At 37.1% G+C, this 19,128-nt stretch overlaps 5 protein-coding genes across 7 annotated transcripts; 2 read left to right on the top strand and 3 right to left on the bottom strand.

Annotated features, from left to right (window-relative positions):
- The first annotated feature begins 716 nt into the window (after nucleotides 1–716).
- On the top strand, nucleotides 717–4,087 carry LOC127254718 (14 kDa zinc-binding protein-like). Its single transcript, XM_051279970.1, has 7 exons — nucleotides 717–840; nucleotides 955–1,068; nucleotides 1,362–1,448; nucleotides 1,951–2,098; nucleotides 2,438–2,555; nucleotides 2,783–3,597; nucleotides 3,713–4,087. Exons 1-6 carry the CDS (start codon nucleotides 818–820, stop codon nucleotides 2,848–2,850), a joined length of 558 nt encoding a protein of 185 aa, XP_051135927.1. The 5' UTR covers nucleotides 717–817; the 3' UTR covers nucleotides 2,851–3,597; nucleotides 3,713–4,087.
- Nucleotides 3,712–5,327, top strand: LOC127254717 (plasma membrane-associated cation-binding protein 1-like). The gene is made up of 4 exons (XM_051279969.1): nucleotides 3,712–4,086; nucleotides 4,222–4,311; nucleotides 4,482–4,566; nucleotides 4,678–5,327. Exons 1-4 carry the CDS (start codon nucleotides 3,979–3,981, stop codon nucleotides 5,034–5,036), a joined length of 642 nt encoding a protein of 213 aa, XP_051135926.1. The 5' UTR covers nucleotides 3,712–3,978; the 3' UTR covers nucleotides 5,037–5,327.
- A 335-nt stretch (nucleotides 5,328–5,662) lies between these two features.
- On the bottom strand, nucleotides 5,663–7,034 carry LOC127254715 (peroxidase 7). Its single transcript, XM_051279967.1, has 2 exons — nucleotides 6,784–7,034; nucleotides 5,663–6,685 (listed from the first exon to the last, which is right to left on the bottom strand). The coding sequence occupies exons 1-2, from the start codon at nucleotides 7,006–7,008 to the stop codon at nucleotides 5,933–5,935; spliced, it is 978 nt and encodes a 325-aa protein (XP_051135924.1). The 5' UTR covers nucleotides 7,009–7,034; the 3' UTR covers nucleotides 5,663–5,932.
- Nucleotides 7,035–7,534: 500 nt separating this feature from the next.
- On the bottom strand, nucleotides 7,535–9,946 carry LOC127254716 (uncharacterized). Its single transcript, XM_051279968.1, has 8 exons — nucleotides 9,754–9,946; nucleotides 9,445–9,594; nucleotides 8,936–9,112; nucleotides 8,616–8,704; nucleotides 8,463–8,527; nucleotides 8,178–8,280; nucleotides 7,986–8,099; nucleotides 7,535–7,867 (listed from the first exon to the last, which is right to left on the bottom strand). Exons 1-8 carry the CDS (start codon nucleotides 9,863–9,865, stop codon nucleotides 7,742–7,744), a joined length of 936 nt encoding a protein of 311 aa, XP_051135925.1. The 5' UTR covers nucleotides 9,866–9,946; the 3' UTR covers nucleotides 7,535–7,741.
- Nucleotides 9,947–11,231: 1,285 nt separating this feature from the next.
- Nucleotides 11,232–18,942, bottom strand: LOC127254714 (uncharacterized). 3 transcript variants are annotated; one of them, XM_051279965.1, is made up of 4 exons: nucleotides 18,449–18,942; nucleotides 16,977–17,397; nucleotides 12,188–14,041; nucleotides 11,232–11,889 (listed from the first exon to the last, which is right to left on the bottom strand). In XM_051279965.1, the coding sequence occupies exons 2-4, from the start codon at nucleotides 17,324–17,326 to the stop codon at nucleotides 11,811–11,813; spliced, it is 2,283 nt and encodes a 760-aa protein (XP_051135922.1). In that variant the 5' UTR covers nucleotides 17,327–17,397; nucleotides 18,449–18,942; the 3' UTR covers nucleotides 11,232–11,810. The 3 variants fall into 3 exon arrangements, with proteins under 3 accessions (XP_051135922.1, XP_051135920.1, XP_051135923.1); XM_051279963.1 differs by having other exon boundaries at nucleotides 16,977–17,359; XM_051279966.1 differs by lacking the exon at nucleotides 11,232–11,889 and having other exon boundaries at nucleotides 12,184–14,041; nucleotides 16,977–17,359.
- Between the last annotated feature and the right edge of the window lie 186 nt (nucleotides 18,943–19,128).

Raw genomic sequence — 19,128 nt, 5'->3', positions numbered from 1 at the left:
AGCCGAGTCAAATTTTAAATGTTCGTTAATGTTCGCGAACAAGGCTCGGGCTCGTTCGTTAAGCTTTCGAGCTCGTTCGTAGTATTCGAGTTAGGCTCGTTAAGAATTTTTGTTGTTTGAGCTCATGTTCGGCTAGATTAACCTCGTTCAAGCTCGTTTGTCTTATAAAAAAAATTTAAAATTATTTTATTTATATATTTTAAATTAATATTTTATTTATTTATAAATTATAATTTTATATGTATATATAATATTTATAATAAATATATTATTTAAACGAACGTTCGCGAACAAAGCTCGAGTTCGTTCGTTAACGAAATGAGCCTGTTCATGTTGTTCGATTCAGCTCGTTAACGTTCGCAAATGAGCTTTAATTCAACCGAATCGAATCGAGTTTACGAATGGCTTGGATCGTTTAACATCTCTAATTATATACTAAATATAAAATTTTATTAAAAATATAATATTATAATTTTTGAATTTAAAAAATAAAGTAATATATATTAATATTAATAATTATGTAATATGGTAGTATTAAATAGTTGTTTTTATCAAACTTCCAAAATTGATGTAAATGCAGAGTGAGATTTAGTAACTTAGAAAATAAAAGGGAATAAACGACAACGTAGGTAATAGTAATAATACTTACAGACGGTGAAATTTCACTTCATTCAGGGTTTGAAGGGAGTCGTCTGCAACTACAACTGACTATTGTTTTGTAGGGTAAATTCGTTGAGCTTCATCCTGCGCTCGGCTGTAAAAGCAGGGGCGGAAGGCTGCAGACCACTGATTCTGATTTTGGAGGCTGCCGGAGACAATGAACTCTCTCTGTCTCTTGCGGTGCGCCTTCTCTTCTCATGTCCTTCGCTTATTTATTTATTTGTCAAATTTTCCAATCTCTCAACTCTACTACAAATTCGATCATCTTGATTTACGATGTCGTTGTTGAGGCAGGAGTTCGATCTCAGTGCCCGTGCGGCCACTCGCACTCAGCTTTTTCAAACCAGCTCATCCGACTTCCCGGAATGTACTTTTCCCTCTCCTACATCGTCCACTTCGGTTCCACAGGTACATAATTCGTGACGCTTTCTCTTCTTTCTTCTCTGAGTCCTTTGCCGTTGGATTTTTGTTCCCGGGTATGTTAATTTGAAGTATATTTTAGGTGAAGATATTATTTGATTTGTGAAGGATTAACTCAAATTGTCAATGCATGAAATGCTTAGGTTATAAAGTTTATTGCATTATCTTATTGGCATGGCTTCTTGTTTCACATACCAATGTTCCTATTAACTTCTTTCCCACTTTTGAGTATACTGAGGATGAACTGGAAGTGTAAAACGTTTATAGTTATTTTCTTTCAGAAATTTATCAAACGTAAGAGCTACAAATGATGAAGAGAATGCTGCAAGAGCTGCTGCTGTCAATGCTGATACTGAAGCGCCAACAATGTTTGAATCTTTTTCTGTGACCTTTTTTTCTTTTTTTTTTTTACAAATAAACCTTCTTTTCAAGCCATCAAACACTTCAATGTTAACAACTCAGATATGTTTTTATGGCCGTTTCGGTTCATTTCTTCAGTTAAAATTTATGCCCTGCAGGCCAAATATCTTCACCAATAAATTTTTCCAGCATGTCAGTGGTTAATACATCACATGAACTGTCAACAACAATCTATGCGCCAAATCATTTTTCATCTTACATTATTGACTTTATATTGCTTTATGAGTATCTGTTTCAGATTTTTTTTAATGATTATTTGAAACCAAGCATTGTTTTGCTACCTCACCTCTCCCCAAAACATAAGGAAAATGAGAGAAAAAGAAGGAACTGCTCAACATAACTTGGCATAAATTGAAGTTTCAGATAAAAAGTACCATTCTGGCATGTTTGCTTTTGATTCTTATAGTTCATTTTAATCCTAATTACAATTTTATTTATTTTCTTTACTAGATTTGACAAGATTATTTCTAGGGAGATCCCTTCAGCCATTGTTTATGAGGATGAAAATGTCCTTGCTTTTCGAGATATTAATCCACAGGCTCCTGTTCATGTCCTTGTCATCCCAAAAATACGAGATGGTTTGACCAAGCTTAGCAAGGTGATTTTCAATTATGTTTGTAAAAATGTGTATTCAAATGCAGTATGAATAATTGTTGCTTATGCCGGGGATGAAGTTCTTTGCACATGCAGGCAGTGGTTACTCAATTAGAACATAAAATGCTCGTGAACTTCTATTGTACAATATTTGGCGTGTTAATAGTATACAACCAATTTGCCAGCTTGTTGTTTCTTTTGTTTTGTTTTGTTTTGCTTTCAGTAAACCAAATTTTTGCGATGATAGACATTGAGCCATGTGCCATGTACTTGATTAGTAAATGGTTTAGCTATGGTTCCGCATTGTTAAATTTTGTAATATGTACCGGCTCATGTTTGATAGGCTGAACAAAGGCATGAAGAGATATTGGGGCGCCTTCTTCATGCTGCTAAAATAGTAGCAGAGAAAGAAGGAATCGCTGATGGTTTTCGTGTTGTCATCAACAATGGTCAATCTGCTTGTATGTCTCTTCTCCCTACCTCTTGTTTTTTTGTGCATGTGCATGGCTATACTAGCCGGGAATGAATACTAAATCAAGTAAGATGATTAAATTGGTTCGTGGTTAGTAAGTGATTCCAGAGATATTATATATATATAATCTCTTAACAATCATTCATACTCTTTACAAATAAAAGATAAGGGATATAGCTAAACTTCTGACCACCCTTTGGTGCTCTCATTGCACAGGCCAATCTGTTTACCATCTTCACTTACATGTACTTGGAGGGAGACAGATGAAGTGGCCACCAGGTTAATAATATGCAAGAAAGGTTTTGGGTTTTGGCACTTCAATTCACTTGACCAGGGTTTGTTTATTATCCTGAGAAGTATTCTGTGTCTGTACTCTCTTCTCTTCTACATGGTTCAATGCAATTGATGAATGGAACTTGAATTGAAAATAATATGGCCTTTGTTATTGCTACCCTGCTTAGCAGTGCAGAATAGGACCTCTTTCTCTACATAGAATGCTTGTTAACTCAAAGAATTGTTATCAAGAAAGAGAATTGAGTTATAGGAAGAATTAAGAACTGTTGTGAACGAGTACTTGGAAGAACATGGAATACCATATCAGGTAATATCTCAGGGGACCCAAATTAAAATAATAATAATAATAATAATAATAATGATAACAGGTGGACAGACTACTGTTTGTGAAGTTAGTTTGTTTGTTAGTTTATATATTTATTATATGTAGGGGTTGGAGGTATTGCAGGATAATAAAATGCCAGCAGGTCACACACACACAAATGACATACTTTCGTGTTGTGCATAATGTTAGGCTCTCCTTGATGGGTCCCATCTGTCATTTTGCCACCTTGTAATGATCTCATCGCCAGCTGTCATTGGATTTTTATTCTCCCTTCCTTCCATGATTGACATATAATAGTTTTTTCCTTATTTAATTGTTATTATTTTTATTAGGAGATAGGATTGGAGTCGTCACTGTCCCTGTCTGTCTCTGTCTCCCCATAATAGCTGCTGCAGCTGCTGCAATAATGGAGGTTGGAGGGTGGCGACTCCCTCTCTCTCTCTCTCTCTCTCTCTTAATATGCTATTATATTCCTTTTTAATTAATAATTCTAGCTTCCTCCTGATTCATGTGTGGTGTTTCTTCAGCCAGCCTTGCCTTGCATTGCTGCCTCGCCTTGATTGACTCAGTGCCTGATTGCTGTACAGTGCTGTGAAGCACACAACCATTGGCTTTGCCATTAATAATTAAATAAAATCATCATCATCATAGCTATTCTTTGATTCTTCTTCTTCTTCTTCATATTGAGTGGCTGGCAAGATTCATCGCTTGTCCTCCCTAACCACCTAAATCCTCTGTTCTCTCTCTCTCTCTCTCTCTCTCTCTCTCTATCTTGTTTTCTGTTTGCAACACGATGGTGAACTACTGGAAATCCAAGGTCCTTCCAAAGATCAAGAAGGTTTTTGAAAACCCGAAGAAGGTTGCAGCTGCCGAAGCCTGCAAGAGCTTTGATGAAGCTAAGGTAAATTACAATTTTGTCTGTTGGCTTATATCTTCATGTTTTCTAAATCTCCTACATCTGGATGATTAAACTTTAAGTTAGCTTCTATCTATTGTTTGGTGTTCTCAATATGATAATCGAATTGACGACCTGCAGGAAGAATACTCAAAAGAGTTCCAAGACAAAAAGACAGAACTTGAGCCTAAAGTCATCGAAATCTATGAAGCTTCCTCTGCTGAGGTCAAGGTGAGTAACTATTTTAACTTTTATTCTTCATGCTACAATCCATCGGTCCTTTGTTTGTTTGTGTTTCTATACATACATTTATATATAATTGAAATTTGCTAATTACGGAGTAGAGTTGTAGTAATTTATTGGAGCTTAGCTTGATATCTCTTATGAACTTGAAAAACCAGACTCTGGTAAAGGAACCCAAGGACTCAGGCTTAAAGAAGCACTCCGCCGCAGTTGAGAAATTCCTTGACGAGCTATCTAAGATTGGTAGGTATCCTTACAGATCCATATCTAAATATCATCATATATCTAACCAGACAAGCAGCATGCTGTGTGTGTGCAAATGATTGATTTGGTTGATCATGGTTGAAAATTAAGGATTCCCCGGATCGAAGCAAGTCTGCGAAGCAGCTACCAAGGTTGGAGCAGGATACTTACCTGGTCCAGTGTTCTTTGTGTTTGAGAAGGTGTCCACGTTTATAGTTACAGAGGAGAAGAAGGAAGAGGCTGTCGATGTCGAGAAGAAGGAAGGAGATGCAGAAGAAGTGACGAGTAGTAGCGCTCCCCCAGAAGTTAAAGATAAAGAGATTGGCGATGTCGAACCCAAGGAGGAGGTGAAGGTGGAAGCAGCGCCTGAACCTGAGCCTAAGGTGGAAACTGAGCCTGCAACCACGGGCAAAACCGAAGAACCATCGAAGGTTGAAGAAGGTGCACCTGCCGAACCCCCCAAGCCTTGATTGCTGATTGGATTTCTGCCTTGATATGTATAAAATCTTCAACTTTCTTCTTCCTGCATCGATTGGGCAAAACTGATGCATATGGTTGCTGCTTGTGTGTGTGTTTCTCATTTGTTTATTTGGCTCTCTGTGTCGTCGTTTCTTATTTACACCCCACCACTTTTTATTATTTTGTGCATTGTTGTAGTCGAATTGTATGTAATTGGCGTACAGTACGGTACGGTACAGTTTGTTATTTATTTATTGTGTGTATAAACAGATTATAATGAAAAACATCTTTGTTTCAAAGTATACTTGGTTTGAAGCTTCGTTGTTACCTTACTAGAATTCTCTCCAGGACATTGCCAGCAGCAGCAGCTCAGCGTATGATCTTTCTATTCTGACATTCATTTTTTTCAAATATTTTTTAATAAAAGCTTGGATGAATCTTCCTTATTGCGGATCATTGATTTTCTATTTCATGAGAATTGCAGATCTGCGCTGCCAAGCATCGCATCTGCAGAGGAGTAATCGATCGAACTAGCCTGCCTCCACAACTCGTTTTTCCGGTAAGAACTGGAAACGAGCGCGATCAACAAATTAAGTACGTCGTCGTCATCTTCAAGGTGAATGATTATTCCATTTTTTATAACACTACAGTTCTCCAAGTCGAATTTATTTATCTATTAGATGATAGATAACCGAAGGGAAGAGGAGCGATTATACATCAAACGAGTGGTTCATGAATCGTGATCTATATCTCCTTCAACCATGGGAACAGAAAATAAGGTTTTTGCAATTGGAATTCAATTGAACGAAGACAAAAATAGGAAAAACAAGTGATGCATCGTGTAATATATTATAGCTTGGCTGAAAAATGGCTGCCTGTGCATATAACAGGATCAGGATCTGAAAACTTAATTCGCATTGACGCGGTTGCAGTTGAGTCGAACTTCACCGTCGTCCTCATCAGAATATTCCAGAATGTTACCAAGTTTAATCATAGACGCGGTAAACTGATGCCTGAAGAGCTCCGGCTGGTTCGCAAAGGCATTCACAAGGGGACCTGTCCTCGAATCGGAGTAGAGCATTTGATCACTGGACAGTAGCCCCATCTTTTTCTCCAAATTTTTGTAGTACTGATTGTCGAAGTCCTCCGGCGTCCTGGCGTCGAGCTCCACATACTCCGACGCCCACCGGCACTTCCTCCTCAAAAAGTTGAGATACTTGGGGTTAACGGTGGGGTCAGGCTTGCCGGTGCCATTGCAGTTGAACAACCTGTGCTGCAGAGCACCGCAGGTGCTTCTTCCGATGGTGTGCGCCCCGAGAAGCGCCACCAAGTCGAGTATGCTAAGGCCCTTCGACTGGAACAGCTCAATCATATCCGTGACTCTCTCGTGGCCGCTCATAGGAACGGCATTCGCCTCGTCGGCGCGGGAGACTCTGCCGTCCTTCCTGCCGTAGGGAACCTGCCAGAATGGTCCTCCGGCTGCCACCGTGGCGTCTCTGGCTGCAGCGGTGAGGATGTCGGCGCAGGAGACTGTGCGAGGACAGTGCTTCTCCAGTTCTGCCTTGATGTCGTCGATTACTTCGAATCCCCTCAAGGATTTGCTGGCGACGGCTGTTCGCTCGCTGCCGGCGTGATCGAGGAGGACCGAGGCATCGCAACCCTGTCATGGCACACATTTTACAGGTGATCAAAATTCCAATATATATATATATGTTTATATATGATGTTGAGGAGGAGAGAAGAGAGGAGTGTACGGACTCGGAGAGAGCAGTCGTGGAAATGGAGACGGATGAGTGCAGGGGCGAGAGTGGAGTCGTTTTTGAACCATTGATGGAGCTTATTGTGGATGATTTTTTCGAGCTTGGGGCAGCTGCTATGGTAGTAGGAAAAGCTGAGAGAATCATCGTTGTCGTCGTCATTCTTGCTGTAATATCTGTTGTCCGCAGGCACAGCAACCGCAGCCATCATCAGCAACGCCAACATGTAGACGACGAAGACGTGGCCCGACATCGAGATTTATGGATGTAAGTAAGTAAAGGTATGTCTTCCTCTCCTTCCCTGTTAATTTTGTCTACCAAAATTGATTGTTTGATGCAATTTGCTTCAACTCCAATGCTCTGATTTGATCATATTTTTCACCACCAAGAACATGTTTATATATATAGATATAGATAATAGATATATACGTGACACGCACAACCCTATTGCAATGATACAATACTTCAAATTACGACGTGCAGGCCATTTAATACGTGCTCTTTTACCTCATACATGTATTACCTGAATTGATTAATTAATTAATTAATTAATCACTCAGTGTGTCAATGATCCTTATTCTAACCATAGTATGGACTTTTTTGTATGCTTTATTTGAAATCATTATTTGAATACAGTTTGACTTATTCGTAAATGGTTATATGGATTTATCTAATGAATAATTCACCACAGTATTTTCTATTTACTAACCCTTTGCTAGTTTTATTCCTTACAAACAAGACATTACATAGCAGATATGAAAGGCACAGCATATATATAACATAGACATATACATATATATCACGGGGTGGATAGGTTTTGAGTTCTAGCAAATGATTGCTGAGAAACTTATTATACACGAAAATGGAGTATCATTAACCAAACTTACTTATTATCATATGAACTTAACTATTGTGTTTTATTGTGTTGGTGAGGTAGTAGCAGATGCAGATATCATCCATTACGCAGGAGCATCGTTTGCCGAGGCCACAGTTCTTAGGACAAACACAGGATCTCCAACTTTGATCATCTTTCCTGTCCCTTTATTAAGTGAGTCACTACATACCATGTTCTGCCCAAAATACATCTGCAACATCAATCGTTTCGAGATTTTCTTATGTTCGCAAGATAATTAATTATGATACTTAAAAATGGACAGTAGTAATGCAAGGCAACCGTAGCTTGTTTCTCACTACAGGATTTACCTTTCCTTTCTGTGATTTATTTTTTTGACGCAGATCCTTATCAGACCGGAAGGTCAAAAGAGTCTCCATAGGCTCGGGGCCTGCTACTGCAGTTTCTTGATTAATTGTCGGTACCTGTTGCTCACATTAAGGGATGTTCATAAGAGTGATCATTTGGACAATATGTGAAATGTTAAGGTAACAAGCGTTTACCTTACATCGAGAGCATAATTTCACACCTCGGAATGTTGACTCATTGATTCGAATCTCGGCCCACACATCCTCCATAAATGGCTCACATCCATCCACCAGAATACTGCAGGCAAGGTACGCTCTCACATACTTATAGTTGATAATCAATTCGAAGCAAACATGGTTAGACTTGCATTAGATAGATAAAATATTTAACAAACAAAAATTAATTAAAATCCATTCAAATATAAGGTATGGTTAGAAAATAGCGTCTAAGCTTGCACATGAATATCTGCGAATTATTACTTGGGTCTGAACCGGTTGACAGGTACAGGCTCCTTGAGAAGAGAATTTAAGGCATCCATAGATCCCTGGAAATAGGAGTTCAACAAATATTATTTTGATGATCTTATCTTGAAAAAAGAAAATTATCGAACTTCAAATGTTAGACTCACAGACCTGTGACACCAATAGGAATGGATACCCATCTGCAAACATAACTTTATATCCTTGTGCATAATTGGAATCCACATTCCTCACCTCCGATGCTGGTTAACAAACACAAATCCAATACCATCTAGTTAAACTTGTTTGTCCGGTACAATTTATAGTAATACTCCTACAACTCCAAAAACCCCATTGTTACATTAGTAAGAGTTTAAAGAGGAGAGCTAGCTAAGTTTATCAAAAGCATCTACACTACCCGTAGCATCGAACAATTAAGAAAAATATCTTATATCAAATGGACATAATTAAGAATTTAGGATTCAGCCTCTTACCGTCATTAAATCGCACTAGCCTGCTAGGCTTCCCGAGATAAGAAGTGAACCATTCTGCTGCGGCAGCTCCTTCATCCACTGCAGATCCGGACCATTCCCACACCGAGACACCATCCACTGTTTTGGTTGGTCTGATTAGTGGAACCTTAAGGTCACTCATGCCAGGAGCCTTTATCACTGAAAGACGATGCAGTTTAAATTTAATCATCACTCACAGTAAGAGATCATCCTAATTACCAAAAGCTTGTGCACTTCTATTTCCCCCTCCAGATTTTCATTTTTTGATTGAATAGGGTAGAATACACGTAAAGATCCCCTGCTGTGTAAGTTCTTAGACTAATACATTACTTCTAGAACACAGTAGAATTTTGAGATTATAGGCTTGATAGTATGGGAAATTCCATAAGAACATCATTGAAGATGAAATGAGAATCCATTGAAGAAGAGTTGGAAAAGGTTGTACGGAATTCGAAAACTGCAATGATCTGTAAATTTGACGGTGATCATACCTAAATATGAGGACTTGTCTGGCTTCCAATTCTCAGAGAATGCTTCACTTGGAAGCTCCACTCCAACTAGAGCAAGCCTCGGTTCAACTCTTTGCGTGTATGCCCTGCCTTTGGAATTCACCACTAACCATTGCCGATCCCAACGGAAACCTATATATACAGAGAGACGGAGAACGAGAAGTTGAACAGCGAAAAGAACAAGGATCATCCAGATTGGAGGTTAGGTTCACTTGTTATATCAAAATTGGAATAGAGCATGCTAGTTTCGAATAAATGATAGCACAAAGTAAAATAGAATGAGAGAGGTACCAGTGGAAGAGATGGGAACTCGACGAAGGGAAATTCCTTGGCATGATTTGATCGGGTAGACAATCAGTGACCTGACCGTAGCAGCTACAAGACCACTGTACGCCTCCGCCATGTCTAGTGTGGTGTGTGTGTCTGGGTCTCCTCGCTTCTGTCTTTGCCAGCGACGAACGAAGAATATAGGAATTACAGCTTCCTATATATATATATATATTAAATGACGTAGTAAATTTGTACGCTTTGGAAAGTGACGTTGATTTTTTGTTGTTGTTGGCTAAATTATCTAAATATTATGAAAAAAATATCATATCCATATTAATGAAATGCATTATACATATAATATATTATTATATTCGTTTATAAAAGGTTAATTGTAAAATACAAAATATTGTTTTTATATTATATTATTTATATTTATATTTATCATAAAACAAATATAAAATCAACCCATAGTAAAAATTGACGAGACAGTATAAGATTGTTAGTCAATTTTTGTAAAATTCTGATTTATTAGCCTATATTTGACTGATTTATTCCAACCAATAAATAGGATCCAATATTATTTAATTCTATAACCAAAGTAAAGCATCCTTATCGCTTTAAAATCAATAGATTGTCATTTAAAATTATCAATTTTACTACACTGGCTTAAATATAATACTAATGCATGTCTATTGGAGTATTAAAACAACATTGCAATATATTTCATTTATTATTCCTTCCATTCTAATTTAATATCTACCATGACATTTTTTATTAGTAACATAAAATAATAATATTTAATTAATTAATTAATAATAAATTATAATATTATTTTATTAATTTTTATGTAATCAATAATACTATAATTTCAAAATAAATTTAATACTATATAATTAAAAAATTTAAAAAATACTTAAATATTTTAAAACTTATATAGTAATAATATAAATTTTAAAAACATATTCAATAAGAATTATTTTATAAAATTAATATTTAGTTAAAAAAAAATGTTTATTCATTTATTGATTAACATAATGTAGATTTGTTTTTAGGAGAGAAACAAAATATAATATTAGTTAATTCATTCATTAATTTATATTTATTAAATATATTTCGATTTAATAAATTTTATCTAAAATAAATATATGTCAAACAAATAAAAATGAAAAAAAAAAAAAAAACAATTAATATGGATTGAGGAAGTACAATCTTAAATCAATGGAAATACTGATCAACACCCTAATTCCTAGCACAAACTTATGGACGCCGAATGAGGACAATTTCAAAATTCTCATTTTCTTTATTCTTTTACCTTTCAACTTTTCAGATTCTTAACTATCAGCATCAGATATGAATTTCAACTTCATGCCAAAACTCCGTATAAAGTATATCTACTTTACAGCTTTCTCTATGTATCTGTATCCTCTTCATTGTCTTTACATTAAGTTTCAATTTTTTTAAAAAAATTAGAGAATAATACTCTCAAAGGAAACAAACCGTTAAGATGTCAACACAATCAAATTCAAATTAATATAGTAGTGATCCAAAACACATAAAGGAAGATATTTCAGTCTTCAGGTTTCAATATCTCACAAGAACACAAAACTAGTATACTTCTAGTTCTAATGTATTAATCGTAGCACTCATAACAGAACCTGTCGTCTTCGACAACTGCATTTCTTCGTGCGGATGCCGACCAAACTGTGGTGTATCTACTCAGTGCACTCCAAACTAAATGATACTGCAAGGGGTGTCCATATCTTCATCTTGCAATGTAATTTAAGTTCAGCAAATATGGAAGCTCTGATCTGAACTTGGTTAAATCGAAAGCACATATAGAACAAGTTACCAATCCCAAAAAGCCTCGACTCTATTTTATAGACTAGAAACAAAAACTGGTTCACTTTTGCTAGAGGGGCGAAAAGGTTACAATGGTGGTTGGAACAAAGAAGAGTCATTACGAATCAACAACAATGAGTTTGCTCATTCCACAAACTATCTAAAATCACTCATTAATGTCCTTCAGTCATGAAGGCCATTATCAAGTAGCCAAAAAAAAATAAAAAGAGAAGTGAAACTCAAGTACTTCCTTCAGGTTCTTCCGAGCCCAGACATGTCAAAAGTGGATGATGTGGTTCACCAAGCCCGTTCCCTTTGCTGTTCAGAAACCCAAATTGGGGAAACATGGGTGAATAATGATCCGGGATAGCAAACAATAACATAATATTGATCCATGGCAAAGAATGCTTCATCTTTAACTAGTAGATTCATTTCTATGGATAAAAATAAGGAGCAGCCAAGATGTGTTGTCAAGAAGTTCCTCTAAAATTAACCACGCTTTATAACAAAGAAAAAAGCACTGGGAAACAGCACACATATGAAATTTGAGGGATCAAACAACACCATCTCACGCTAAATGGAAACCTTGTGATGGGATATAAAGAGAGCAACTTACTTGCATGTTTTCTTATTATGCCCCAGTCCCTTGCATTTACTACACTGGAGCTGTCGTTTGATGATATCCACAGATTCGACCAGCTTCAACTTGGGCCTGCCTGGCGGGCGTTTAGTAGGAGGTGGATTCACAATAGTTGCTTCTTGCAACTCACTTTGCTCTGGTTTCTCCACATTTGGCATAGGGTTGATTGACTCGGTGTAAGTTAGTTGATAACTTTCAGTCATGAAAAATCTAGAGCAATAATCATAAAGACTCCTGCCATGGCATTCGAGAACAGCAATAGCATGACAGCAAGGTAATCCAGTAAGCTGCCATCCCTTGCAACAACAGTCCCAGTGATCTATGTCAACTAGGTTAACTGATTCACCACGGACCTCAAATATACTACCATGTGAGAGTAGCACTTGAAGTGATCTTGCTTTTGACATCTCATGCTGAAGTTTATCTTCCATAACAGGTGTTAATCTTGTAACCCATTGGCTGGATTCAAGTCGTCGTCTATATATGAGTTCCATAATCTTTCCGCGCAACACATCGACCATCTGAGTTATAGGCAACTCGTCAACCTCAGACACCCAACTGTAAAACTGTTGGCCGAAGTTAGATGTCATATGGTTATATCTAGCCCCACCAAAAAATGCATTCGCCCAGTGATCTGGTTCGCTGTTAACCACCCAATTATAGGCGTCAACAGAGATAGCCTTTATATTATCAATACACCTTTCAAACACCTGAAGCTTTGGTGCATAGGCAGCAGCATACAAATCCTGAACCATGAGGCGTCTTGCATCATGCGAAAATTGTCCTTTGAGGTCTTTAATAAGCTTCTCTGCAAGACAACGTAAACAGTAACCATGATGGCATTCCTTGCCAAATATATCAAGCAAGGACTCTTTTATGCCTTTCTGAAAATCAGAAACAAAAGTAATTTGTTCCGATGTTGACAGAGCAGATTTCAGTTGAGAAAGAAACCAATGCCAGTTATCCTCAGTTTCTTCATCAACCACAGCAAAAGCAACAGGAAAAAAGTCATCATTCCCATCTGCAGCTGTTGCAGCTAATAATGTTCCTTGATATTTCGAGTAAAGAAGAGTGCTATCAAGAAATAGAAGCGGACGGCATTGGTGAAAACCAGCTATTGAAGCATGAAAGGATACGAAAAATCGATGGAAGCTTGAATCTGCCTTTGTGCTGAAAGTAGCCCGACTACCTGGATTTGTCTCCACTATACTCTCACAAAAATATGGCAATTGAGAGTATGCTTCTTTATAAGACCCCTGAAGCTGTTCTCTTGCAATCTCCTTGGCACGCCATGCCTGCGTATAGTTCAACTGAATTCCATAATCACGCTTAATATCACTGGCAATATCCTTTGGTTTGTAATTTGGGGAAACTTTCAATTTTTCCTTTATTATATTCCCTATCCATCCCCTAGTGGCCCTGTAACCAGCTTTCACAGTGGCCCCTTCACAAGTATGCTCAGGATTCATTTTTTTGATACAAATTAACTGTGTAGTTGCCAACCTAGATGCGTAGATTCGCCATGGACAGCCTTCTGTTTTGCACTTGGCAGTAACACGGTGGCTATCATTCTTTTTATATTTGTATGTGAAACCATGGGCAATAGAGTACTTATGAAGCGCTTCACGGAATTCAGCAAAGGTATTGAATCTCTGGTCCACACCAGTTATGATATTCTCCCATTGAGTTGCTGCTTTTCGATGCTTCTCTTCATTGCCAAAATGACAAATACCAAGTGAAGTAGTTTCAATGGGCTCGTCAAAAACAATTGCATCAACCATGGGGGCATCAGAAGGAACTGCTGTCTCAGACACAGTTGTCCTGCTGGACCTGTACAAATCATAAGGTTCACTGTTCAGATAATCAATAACAACAAAATGCTCTGATTAGATATATATACATTAAATTATTTTATTATTTCATTAATTCTTTTAAAACATTTATACCTATTAATTGTCTGATTTGTACTTCTCCCATTATAAATATTGCCATGGATCATTAAAATACAACAGAACATCTAAATTCTCTTAAAATGGACTTTCAGTGTAGATTCCTTCATCTATTTCTCCTAATGAGAGGAAAATAATCAGAAACTCAAACTCTTGTCTATAGGGCATTGCTTATTTTGACCATTACCACCAGCTACACACATACATCAATGTCCAACTAACATGGACCAGAAACTTCCACTTTGTGATGGCCTCCCTAAAGAGAGGCCCCATACTAGGTAGTAGATACTAAGCTTAATGAAAGTGAGGGCAAAGAGCTAGCATATGCTTGAAGGCTCTGGTGGGCAGCAGTGATCGGTTTTCTCCTTCATACTGAAATCAAACTAGGAACTAAGCCTAGTGACAACTAGAGAGAAGGCAAAAAATTCACAGTGGAATCACCTAACGGGAAAGTAATCCTTTAACTCCCGTTCCTTGCATCCAATATCGATTCATGGGGAAGTTGGCAGACTCCATAAATTACCAGAAAACTTCCTTATAATAGCTAACACAAGAAGTGGAAACTTCACCCATAGTTATGAAGGTAATAACTTCAGCAAATCAGTCCAAGCTAGGAAATGTTTTCCACAGGCTGCATTAGTCCAGTTAAAGGAATCTAAAACCCAAGCCAGACCAGCAATAATAAAGCTTGATAAATAGCTCCAGTTATTAACAGGTTCCACCAACATCCTCTCTCAGTCGCATAAAATGCACAGCCCACTGCGGCAACATCTGACGTTAGAGACACAGTGCTTCTCTAGCTACGAATGTTTCACTTAATGGCATTCTCGTCTTTGTCACACTTCTCTCTCATGTAGAAATCAACCTTTGTGTCTAACTTAGAATGTAAATGATGAGTTCGAAGAACCAAGGTTGTCCCGACGCCCTTTTACGGCCGTCATACCGCCATAGCAATAAAATGGTGAATACGGCGCACATGTATAAAAATTTATATATATTATACTCCCTCCGTCCCACTTACCGGGTCTATATTGCCGTTTCTGTCCGTCCCACATCTCATGTCACTTTTCTTTTTTGGAAAATGATTACCCATCTTAATCTTATTTTAAATTTTTTAATTTAATTTTTTTTAATTTTAATTAAACTAATTAGTTATTTTAATCTTAAACTATAATGATTTATATTATAGGTTAATTATTTTCATTGATACATTCTTAATTATCTACTAATTATACTTATCCTAAATTCTCATGCCTACAGTGACCAAGACACCCATTATGGGACGGAGGTAGTATCTTATAAGAAATTAATGCCTATATTTATTTATTAATTTTATAGTAACATGTTAAAAAAATACAAAGTAACTAATAAATAAAAATAATTAATTAATTTAAAATTTTAAAATAAATAAATATACAATAAATAATAATGTAATACATCAAATACTAATACTAATAGTATCAATAAATAAATAAATAATAGAGCAGTGAATTAGATAAAAAATTAGAAAATATAAGAAATAGTGGATAAAAACATCAAGATGGGATGACTCTGTTATACAAAGGGGCTGCACAAAGGGATTACACCAGGAGAGAGCAGGGGAGAGAGAGGATGACAAGTTAAGGTTTTGATAGGTTTTCCAGGTTTAGAGGTTGATGTCGATGCTGTTTTGGGGCTTGGGCTGGGCTTTACAAGGCTCTGGGCTAGCCTGCCCAGTGCCATGGCATTGCCCTAGCATCGTGAGGTGTTGCCACGGCATTCCCTAAAGCATCGCTAACCAGCCTTCTTTAGTAAGGCAAGGCGAAGAGTTGCGGCGCCTCCAAAAGGCGCCATGGCGACGCTGTGACTACAATGCGAAGAACACAATTCTCTCCTCTCCATCTAGAAAGGATAATAGGTTATATGCGTATTTGTCTTCTCATCTGTACTCGTCCAATATAAATTGTTATGCCATAGTTTAATCATATAAAATAGCAACAGTTTTTTCTTATTATGGTAATAGAATATGCATCCTTCATAAATTTTCACCTGCTGTAAAAAATAAAAGAGGTGGAGGGACACCCAGAGAGTCTTTTTACTGTATTTCATTGCTAAGGTAGAAAACCATACACCACATCACCCCCAGCTACACATATAACATCATTGTAAACCAACATGGAACTAGACCTAGGGAAACATTGCAATAGATGTTAAGTTAGATATTCATAGTAGTAGTCATAATCATCTAAACAAAAAAAAAATATCCGGATGTCTTGTGGTTAGATGGGTTCTTAACTACTAGAGGACTGCTGGCAGTGATTAGAAATTAAGTGGAAAAACCTCAGAGCATTAACTGTGATGCTACTCTAAAAAAATCGCAAAACAAAAATGTTTTCTTGGAAACGCTTTCCTAAAGGATCTATGGTAGAATATGCACTGCGGAAGGCAATACCACAAGACTTAACAACTGGTGTTAGATACTTACACTGAGACCAATATTTTCCTTTTTTTCATCATGATAAAACGACAACCATTTAGTAGCAAGTATTACAATATTCCATGCACAAAAAAATCAATACATCATTCAGCCCAATTTCGAAGCATAGAAGTGTCGGTTACGCCATTGAAAGTGAAACATGCTAAGAAGCTCCAATGTGATAAGTTGAGTATAATTGATTAACACACTCCAACTTCATGGAGTGTTAGGAGACTGACAAAATATAAACAATCAAAATAATATATATGCATGTGTAGAACTTTTCTATTTTGTCCAGGTTATTTTTCATACTTATAAATGCATATGAAACCGTTTTGGCAGAGTAGGGGATGTGAATTACCTACTGGTGGGCATGTAGGAAACATTCCGGGCAGCAGCGTCTTCAGCAATTACAAAGACCTCAACTTGATCAGAGTCCTTGAAGAAATTAACCATGCGCTTGAGATCTTTATCCTTAGATATGGTAATCAAGGTCTTTCTGTTTCCCGGAAGAAAATATTTGATTGCCATAGCATCAATATTGCATTGAAAAGTTTCAGCAAGTTCCTGCTTGAAATCTTTCAATTGGGTCTGCTGATCAAGGTCCAGAGCATAAGCTTCTCCACCATTATAGAATAAAGATCCATCATCTTTGTGGGTCACAAACTCCCCTCCAGATTGGCATATGGCTATGATTTTCTTAGTGGCCATCACCAAAAGGACAAGGGATACTAAATGAATCCACTGCAAAGATCAAGCAGCACTCTATCCTGGGTTAGTAACTTACATCCAAAACAACTGAGTGAAGTGCTGCTACTCATCAAATTTATTGAAACAAAAACAAACAAGTGAACTTAAAGATACAAAAAAAAAAAAACAAAACAAAAATAAATCTGTAGGAAAAATATTTGAAACTTATCAAAAGATAAGGTGAAAGAAGTGACAGCAACAAGAAGCTAGAGCACAATAGACTTTCAGATCCAGGTTCAAGATTGTTATAATAAAGGAAAAGGCAGATATGAAATTCCATGAATAACAAAGAATGAACAGATAACCCATCTTATAATTCAAACCCAATTTCAAACCAAAATTGAAGAAACACAAAAGAGGTAAAATTGCCCAAGAATCACCCACTGAACCCACAATTCCACAAGACAAAAATACCACAAAGGAAAATTGACAAATAAAATTTTTTTATCTTCAATTGGCACACAAATTTGCAATTTAAGGATCATCAATTATCGTTGTTGATAGGATAAAAGGAACATGGGGTTCAACAAAGACAGAGAAAGACATAAATGGAGGCAGGGTTACAGTTCAGGGAATAAAGGTCCATTAACTCAACAGCAGCTGGTTTGATTAATGCTCACTTCCTTTCTTCTTTGTGCAAGTAATTCATAATCAAACCAATGGGCAGAATGAGTTTTTTAATTGCAATATGGAAGGGAGATCACGATACTAAGGGTTAGTTCTTTCCCCCAAAAGCAATTTAGCCAATTCAAACGCATTTAATTAATTCCTGGAAATAACCTCAAATGCCAAAATTCAGCATACTCCAGAAGTACATTCAGAATTTCCTTCAGGACAGCGTATATCCTATATGAAAAACACATCTTTGGAAACAAAAAAGTAAAAATCTATGCTTCACCGCAGAAGGAACCAGAACCTTTACAGTGACAGCAAGATACATGTATTGATCACCCAAGCAGAAGGAATACAACAGATGAACTAAAAGAACCTACAAAATGGTGCGCCAATTTCAGAATAAACTTCATAGATATGCCAGTAAATACAGAACATCACTTTAAACTACAGATTTTCTGGATAATTTACCTCTTTCCTGTCCGCGACCCCAGAGAAGAAGATGATAGGCGGAGCAATAACAACAGCAAAGGCAAGACCACACGGATTGAGAGAGAGCAAAATAGAAAACGTGTTCTACAAACTGCACGACTTGAAATGCTTTCACAAATAGAAGGGAGATCAAGATGCGTAGGGCTAGTCCTTCATGACAAATTCAGCCAATTTAACAGAATGCGATTCATTCCTCGAACGCCTAAATTCAGCATAAACACGCAGCACATTTAAAATACCATCCCTCAGGACATCATAATCCCTATATGCAAAAGCACTGCACAAAACATCTTCGAACAAAATCTATTCCGCGCCAAGAACCATGCGTATTCATTACAGGCAGCCACGCGGAGAATTACCACAGACAAACCACAGATGAAAGATACACAGAATGGTGCACCAATTTCAGAGGAAGCCTTTCTTAGTCGTAGTCGAAGGTACCCAAGCAGAGACACAGAATATCACTTAAAATTACAACTGATTTAATGGATAATTTTACCCCTTTTTGTCCGCTGCTGCAGCCTACCAAAGAACGATGAATGAAGAAACACTTTTGGGCCTGCGGGCTAAATGGGCTCAAACTTGTCTCGTTTCAGCCCATTAACTACTAAATTAAAATAATAATAATTTTAAAAATAATAAAGATATATATTTCATAT

The sequence above is a fragment of the Andrographis paniculata genome, unplaced genomic scaffold (assembly GCF_009805555.1).
Source record: "Andrographis paniculata isolate CXL003 unplaced genomic scaffold, ASM980555v1 Contig52END, whole genome shotgun sequence".
Taxonomy (NCBI): domain Eukaryota; kingdom Viridiplantae; phylum Streptophyta; class Magnoliopsida; order Lamiales; family Acanthaceae; genus Andrographis; species Andrographis paniculata.
Note: the sequence above shows the minus strand (reverse complement) of the source record. Positions and strands in the feature narration are given on the sequence as shown.

What these genes read in the sequence shown, in the direction of transcription:
- LOC127254715 (XM_051279967.1), bottom strand. Translation starts at nt 7,008, where the DNA reads ATGTTGGCGTTGCTGATGATGGCTGCGGTTGCTGTGCCTGCGGACAAC. An exon ending in TCCACGACTGCTCTCTCCGA is followed by an intron (nt 6,686 to 6,783) that starts GTCCGTACACTC and finishes GTGCCATGACAG; the next exon opens with GGTTGCGATGCCTCGGTCCT.
- LOC127254714 (XM_051279965.1), bottom strand. Translation starts at nt 17,326, where the DNA reads ATGGCCACTAAGAAAATCATAGCCATATGCCAATCTGGAGGGGAGTTT. An exon ending in TCCTACATGCCCACCAGTAG is followed by an intron (nt 14,042 to 16,976) that starts GTAATTCACATC and finishes TGATTTGTACAG; the next exon opens with GTCCAGCAGGACAACTGTGT. An exon ending in CATAATAAGAAAACATGCAA is followed by an intron (nt 11,890 to 12,187) that starts GTAAGTTGCTCT and finishes GTTTCTGAACAG; the next exon opens with CAAAGGGAACGGGCTTGGTG.
- LOC127254717 (XM_051279969.1), top strand. Translation starts at nt 3,979, where the DNA reads ATGGTGAACTACTGGAAATCCAAGGTCCTTCCAAAGATCAAGAAGGTT. An exon ending in AGAGCTTTGATGAAGCTAAG is followed by an intron (nt 4,087 to 4,221) that starts GTAAATTACAAT and finishes GACGACCTGCAG; the next exon opens with GAAGAATACTCAAAAGAGTT. An exon ending in CTTCCTCTGCTGAGGTCAAG is followed by an intron (nt 4,312 to 4,481) that starts GTGAGTAACTAT and finishes TTGAAAAACCAG; the next exon opens with ACTCTGGTAAAGGAACCCAA.
- LOC127254718 (XM_051279970.1), top strand. Translation starts at nt 818, where the DNA reads ATGAACTCTCTCTGTCTCTTGCG. An exon ending in GATACTGAAGCGCCAACAAT is followed by an intron (nt 1,449 to 1,950) that starts GTTTGAATCTTT and finishes TTTCTTTACTAG; the next exon opens with ATTTGACAAGATTATTTCTA. An exon ending in CAACAATGGTCAATCTGCTT is followed by an intron (nt 2,556 to 2,782) that starts GTATGTCTCTTC and finishes CTCATTGCACAG; the next exon opens with GCCAATCTGTTTACCATCTT.
- LOC127254716 (XM_051279968.1), bottom strand. Translation starts at nt 9,865, where the DNA reads ATGGCGGAGGCGTACAGTGGTCTTGTAGCTGCTACGGTCAGGTCACTG. An exon ending in CATTCCTATTGGTGTCACAG is followed by an intron (nt 8,528 to 8,615) that starts GTCTGTGAGTCT and finishes TCCTATTTCCAG; the next exon opens with GGATCTATGGATGCCTTAAA. An exon ending in AATTATGCTCTCGATGTAAG is followed by an intron (nt 8,100 to 8,177) that starts GTAAACGCTTGT and finishes TGTGAGCAACAG; the next exon opens with GTACCGACAATTAATCAAGA.